The sequence below is a fragment of the Gobius niger genome (genome assembly GCF_951799975.1).
Source record: "Gobius niger genome assembly, contig: SCAFFOLD_31, whole genome shotgun sequence".
NCBI lineage: Eukaryota > Metazoa > Chordata > Actinopteri > Gobiiformes > Gobiidae > Gobius > Gobius niger.
The window spans coordinates 433,948-440,770 of record NW_027639303.1 but is presented as its reverse complement, the minus strand read 5'-3'; the positions used below and the strand labels follow the sequence as shown (position 1 = coordinate 440,770).

Genomic DNA, 6,823 nt, shown 5'->3' with positions numbered 1-6,823 from the left:
TCAGATATAAAGACTCAAATATAAAGACTCAGATATAAAGACTCAGATAAAAAGACTCAGATATAAAGACTCAGATAAAAAGACTCAGATAAAAAGACTCAGATATAAAGACTCAGATATAAAGACTCAGATATAAAGACTAAGATATAAAGACTCAAATATAAAAACTCAGATATAAAGACTCAGATAAAAAGACTCAGATAAAAAGACTCAGATATAAAGACTCAGATATAAAGACTCAGATATAAAGACTCAGATATAAAGACTCAAATATAAAGACTCAAATATAAAGACTCAGATATAAAGACTCAGATATAAAGACTCAGATATAAAGACTCAGATAAAAAGACTCAGATATAAAGACTCAGATATAAAGACTCAAATATAAAGACTCAAATATAAAGACTCAAATATAAAGACTAAGATATAAAGACTCAGATATAAAGACTCAAATATAAAGACTCAAATATAAAGACTCAGATATAAAGACTCACAAATAAAGACTCAAATATAAAGACTCAAATATAAAGACTCAGATATAAAAACATCTGCTTTAACATCAGAGAAAGGTGACCTCATCTTCAGCCCCCGCCTGAAAAAAGAAAAAAATATCAGTTAATGATCATAACCTAACCAGGAAGAGCAGCGTGTGGAGGAAACACTAACCAGGAAGAGGAAACACTAACCAGGAAGAGGAAACACTAACCAGGAAGAGGAAACACTAACCAGGAAGACGAAACACTAACCAGGAAGAGGAAACACTAACCAGGAAGAGGAAACACTAACCAGGAAGTGGAAACACTAACCAGGAAGAGGAGACACTAACCAGGAAGAGGAAACACTAACCAGGAAGAGGAGCGTGTGGAGGAAACACTAACCAGGAAGAGGAAACACTAACCAGGAAGAGGAAACACTAACCAGGAAGAGGAGACACTAACCAGGAAGAGGAAGCACTAACCAGGAAGAGGAAACACTAACCAGGAAGTGGAAACACTAACCAGGAAGTGGAAACACTAACCAGGAAGAGGACACACTAACCAGGAAGAGGAGACACTAACCAGGAAGAGCAGCGTGTGGAGGAAACACTAACCAGGAAGAGGAGACACTAACCAGGAAGAGGAAACACTAACCAGGAAGAGCAGCGTGTGGAGGAAACACTAACCAGGAAGAGGAAACACTAACCAGGAAGAGGAAACACTAACCAGGAAGAGGAAACACTAACCAGGAAGAGGAAACACTTAACCAGGAAGAGGAAGCACTAACCAGGAAGAGGAAACACTAACCAGGAAGAGGAAACACTTAACCAGGAAGAGGAAGCACTAACCAGGAAGAGGAAACACTAACCAGGAAGAGGAGACACTAACCAGGAAGAGGAAACACTAACCAGGAAGAGGAAGCACTAACCAGGAAGAGGAAACACTAACCAGGAAGAGGAAACACTAACCAGGAAGAGCAGCGTGTGGAGGAAACACTAACCAGGAAGAGGAAACACTAACCAGGAAGAGGAGACATTAACCAGGAAGAGGAAACACTAACCAGGAAGAGCAGCGTGTGGTGGATGATGAACTCTCGCAGCAGTCGCACCAGGTCCTGGTTCAGGGTCTGGAACAGCGTCGGGACCAAGACCAACGCCAGGTTCTGGGCCGACATGCGGTTCACCTGCGAGAACAGCTGCACCCTGACGGTACAGAGGGGACACCTGTCAGTATAGAGCTGCACCTGACAGTACAGACACCTGACAGTACAGACACCTGACAGTACAGAGCTGCACCTGACAGTACAGACACCTGTCACTATAGGACACCTGTTACTATAGGACACCTGACAGTACAGACACCTGTCACTATAGGACACCTGTCACTATAGGACACCTGTCACTATAGGACACCTGTCAGTATAAGACACCTGTCACTATAGGACACCTGTCACTATAGGACACCTGTCAGTATAGAGCTGCACCTGACACTATAGAGCTGCACCTGACGGTACAGACACCTGTCACTATACAGCTGCACCCTGACGGTACAGAGGGGACACCTGTCACTATAGAGCTGCACCTGTCACTATAGAGCTGCACCTGTCACTATAGAGCTGCACCTGTCACTATAGAGCTGCACCTGTCACTATAGAGCTGCACCTGTCACTATAGAGCTGCACCTGTCACTATAGAGCTGCACCTGACGGTACAGAGGGGACACCTGTCAGTATAGACACCTGACGGTACAGACACCTGTCAGTATAGAGCTGCACCGGTCACTATATAGCTGCACCTGTCAGTACAGACACCTGTCAGTACAGACACCTGACAGTACAGACACCTGACAGTACAGACACCTGTCACTATAGAGCTGCACCTGACGGCTCTCACGTTCTAGTTTCTCAAAAGTCTCACATGTAGAAGTGTCCAAAGATGGCGCAGAGCGTGGCCCTGTTGTCGTCGGGCAGACTTCGCAGCAGCTGTTTGTAGGCCACGAACCTGGAGCGCTCGTCTGAGATCACTGCAACACAAACAGAAGAACATCTGAGGAACAGACAAGAACATCTGAGGAACAAACAAGAACATCTGAGGAACAAACAAGAACATCTGAGGAACAAACAAGAACATCTGAGGAACAAACAAGAACATCTGAGGAACAAACAAGAACATCTGAGGAACAAACAAGAACATCTGAGGAACAAACAGGAACATCTGAGGAACAAACAAGAACATCTGAGGAACAGACAAGAACATCTGAGGAACAAACAAGAACATCTGAGGAACAAACAGGAACATCTGAGGAACAAACAGGAACATCTGAGGAACAAACAAGAACATCTGAGGAACAGACAAGAACATCTGAGGAACAAACAAGAACATCTGAGGAACAAACAGAGGAACATCTGAGGAACAAACAAGAACATCTGAGGAACAAACAGAGGAACATCTGAGGAACAAACAAGAACATCTGAGGAACAAACAGAAGAACATCTGAGGAACAAACAGAAGAACATCTGAGGAACAAACAAGAACATCTGAGGAACAAACAAGAACATCTGAGGAACAAACAAGAACATCTGAGGAACAAACAGAAGAACATCTGAGGAACAAACAAGAACATCTGAGGAACAAACACAAGAACATCTGAGGAACAAACAAGAACATCTGAGGAACAAACAGAAGAACATCTGAGGAACAAACAAGAACATCTGAGGAACAAACAAGAACATCTGAGGAACAAACAAGAACATCTGAGGAACAAACAAGAACATCTGAGGAACAAACAAGAACATCTGAGGAACAAACAGAGGAACATCTGAGGAACAAACAAGAACATCTGAGGAACAAACAAGAACATCTGAGGAACAAACAGAAGAACATCTGAGGAACAAACAGAGGAACATCTGAGGAACAAACAGAGGAACATCTGAGGAACAAACAAGAACATCTGAGGAACAAACAAGAACATCTGAGGAACAAACAAGAACATCTGAGGAACAAACAAGAACATCTGAGGAACAAACAAGAACATCTGAGGAACAAACAAGAACATCTGAGGAACAAACAAGAACATCTGAGGAACAAACAGAGGAACATCTGAGGAACAAACAAGAACATCTGAGGAACAAACAGAGGAACATCTGAGGAACAAACAAGAACATCTGAGGAACAAACAAGAACATCTGAGGAACAAACAAGAACATCTGAGGAACAAACAAGAACATCTGAGGAACAAACAGAAGAACATCTGAGGAACAGACAGAAGAACATCTGAGGAACAGACAAGAACATCTGAGGAACAAACAAGAACATCTGAGGAACAAACAAGAACATCTGAGGAACAAACAAGAACATCTGAGGAACAAACAAGAACATCTGAGTAACAAACAAGAACATCTGAGGAACAAACAAGAACATCTGAGGAACAAACAGAAGAACATCTGAGGAACAAACAAGAACATCTGAGGAACAAACAGAGGAACATCTGAGGAACAGACAGAGGAACATCTGAGGAACAAACAAGAACATCTGAGGAACAGACAAGAACATCTGAGGAACAAACAAGAACATCTGAGGAACAAACAGAGGAACATCTGAGGAACAAACAGAGGAACATCTGAGGAACAAACAGAGGAACATCTGAGGAACAAACAAGAACATCTGAGGAACAAACAAGAACATCTGAGGAACAAACAGAAGAACATCTGAGGAACAGACAAGAACATCTGAGGAACAAACAAGAACATCTGAGGAACAAACAAGAACATCTGAGGAACAAACAGAAGAACATCTGAGGAACAGACAAGAACATCTGAGGAACAAACAAGAACATCTGAGGAACAAACAAGAACATCTGAGGAACAAACAAGAACATCTGAGGAACAAACAGAGGAACATCTGAGGAACAAACAAGAACATCTGAGGAACAAACAGAGGAACATCTGAGGAACAAACAGAAGAACATCTGAGGAACAAACAAGAACATCTGAGGAACAGACAAGAACATCTGAGGAACAAACAAGAACATCTGAGGAACAAACAGAGGAACATCTGAGGAACAAACAAGAACATCTGAGGAACAAACAGAAGAACATCTGAGGAACAAACAAGAACATCTGAGGAACAAACAGAAGAACATCTGAGGAACAAACAAGAACATCTGAGGAACAAACAGAAGAACATCTGAGGAACAAACAAGAACATCTGAGGAACAAACAAGAACATCTGAGGAACAAACAGAAGAACATCTGAGGAACAAACAGAAGAACATCTGAGGAACAAACAAGAACATCTGAGGAACAAACAAGAACATCTGAGGAACAGACAAGAACATCTGAGGAACAAACAGAAGAACATCTGAGGAACAAACAGAAGAACATCTGAGGAACAAACAGAAGAACATCTGAGGAACAAACAAGAACATCTGAGGAACAAACAGAAGAACATCTGAGGAACAAACAGAAGAACATCTGAGGAACAAACAAGAACATCTGAGGAACAAACAAGAACATCTGAGGAACAAACAGAAGAACATCTGAGGAACAGACAAGAACATCTGAGGAACAAACAGAAGAACATCTGAGGAACAAACAGAAGAACATCTGAGGAACAGACAAGAACATCTGAGGAACAAACAGAAGAACATCTGAGGAACAAACAGAAGAACATCTGAGGAACAAACAGAAGAACATCTGAGGAACAAACAAGAACATCTGAGGAACAAACAGAAGAACATCTGAGGAACAGACAAGAACATCTGAGGAACAAACAGAAGAACATCTGAGGAACAAACAAGAACATCTGAGGAACAAACAAGAACATCTGAGGAACAAACAAGAACATCTGAGGAACAAACAGAAGAACATCTGAGGAACAAACAAGAACATCTGAGGAACAAACAAGAACATCTGAGGAACAAACAGGAACATCTGAGGAACAAACAAGAACATCTGAGGAACAAACAAGAACATCTGAGGAACAAACAGAAGAACATCTGAGGAACAAACAAGAACATCTGAGGAACAAACAAGAACATCTGAGGAACAAACAAGAACATCTGAGGAACAAACAGAAGAACATCTGAGGAACAAACAGAAGAACATCTGAGGAACAAACAGAAGAACATCTGAGGAACAAACAGAAGAACATCTGAGGAACAAACAAGAACATCTGAGGAACAAACAAGAACATCTGAGGAACAGACAAGAACATCTGAGGAACAGACAAGAACATCTGAGGAACAAACAGAAGAACATCTGAGGAACAAACAAGAACATCTGAGGAACAAACAAGAACATCTGAGGAACAAACAAGAACATCTGAGGAACAAACAAGAACATCTGAGGAACAAACAGAGGAACATCTGAGGAACAAACAAGAACATCTGAGGAACAAACAGAGGAACATCTGAGGAACAAACAAGAACATCTGAGGAACAAACAGAAGAACATCTGAGGAACAAACAAGAACATCTGAGGAACAAACAGAAGAACATCTGAGGAACAAACAAGAACATCTGAGGAACAAACAAGAACATCTGAGGAACAAACAAGAACATCTGAGGAACAAACAAGAACATCTGAGGAACAAACAGAAGAACATCTGAGGAACAAACAAAAACATCTGAGGAACAAACAAGAACATCTGAGGAACAAACACAAGAACATCTGAGGAACAAACAAGAACATCTGAAGAACAAACAGAAGAACATCTGAGGAACAAACAAGAACATCTGAGGAACAAACAAGAACATCTGAGGAACAAACAAGAACATCTGAGGAACAAACAAGAACATCTGAGGAACAGACAAGAACATCTGAGGAACAGACAAGAACATCTGAGGAACAGACAAGAACATCTGAGGAACAGACAAGAACATCTGAGGAACAAACAGAAGAACATCTGAGGAACAAACAAGAACATCTGAGGAACAAACAAGAACATCTGAGGAACAGACAAGAACATCTGAGGAACAGACAAGAACATCTGAGGAACAAACAGAAGAACATCTGAGGAACAAACAGAAGAACATCTGAGGAACAAACAAGAACATCTGAGGAACAAACAAGAACATCTGAGGAACAAACAGAAGAACATCTGAGGAACAAACAGAAGAACATCTGAGGAGCTTCAAAGAGTCCTCCTGACACTGAGCTACTGTCTGGTCATTAAGCATCCGCTGCGTTCAGGGACTCACCTGCCGCCTGGATCCACCGGGCCGTGCTGCGTTCAGGGACACGTGCTGCGTTCAGGGACTCACCTGCCGCCTGGATCCACCGGGCCGTGCTGCGTTCAGGGACTCACCTGCCGCCTGGATCCACCGGGCCGTGCTGCGTTCAGGGACTC

General features: G+C 42.1%; 1 protein-coding gene across 1 annotated transcript in view; it reads right to left on the bottom strand.

Moving 5' to 3' along the window:
- Window positions 1-472: 472 nt before the first annotated feature.
- Window positions 473-6,823, bottom strand: part of LOC306982603 (arf-GAP with Rho-GAP domain, ANK repeat and PH domain-containing protein 1) — a gene marked incomplete at its 5' end in the record, with an annotated part of 50,717 nt that continues 44,366 nt past the window's right edge. The window contains 3 exons of the mRNA XM_079583071.1: window positions 473-592; window positions 1,537-1,678; window positions 2,393-2,498. Of these exons, the coding sequence (XP_079439197.1) occupies window positions 560-592; window positions 1,537-1,678; window positions 2,393-2,498 (281 nt within the window). The 3' untranslated portion in view covers window positions 473-559. The remainder of the gene's footprint in view (window positions 593-1,536; window positions 1,679-2,392; window positions 2,499-6,823) is intronic.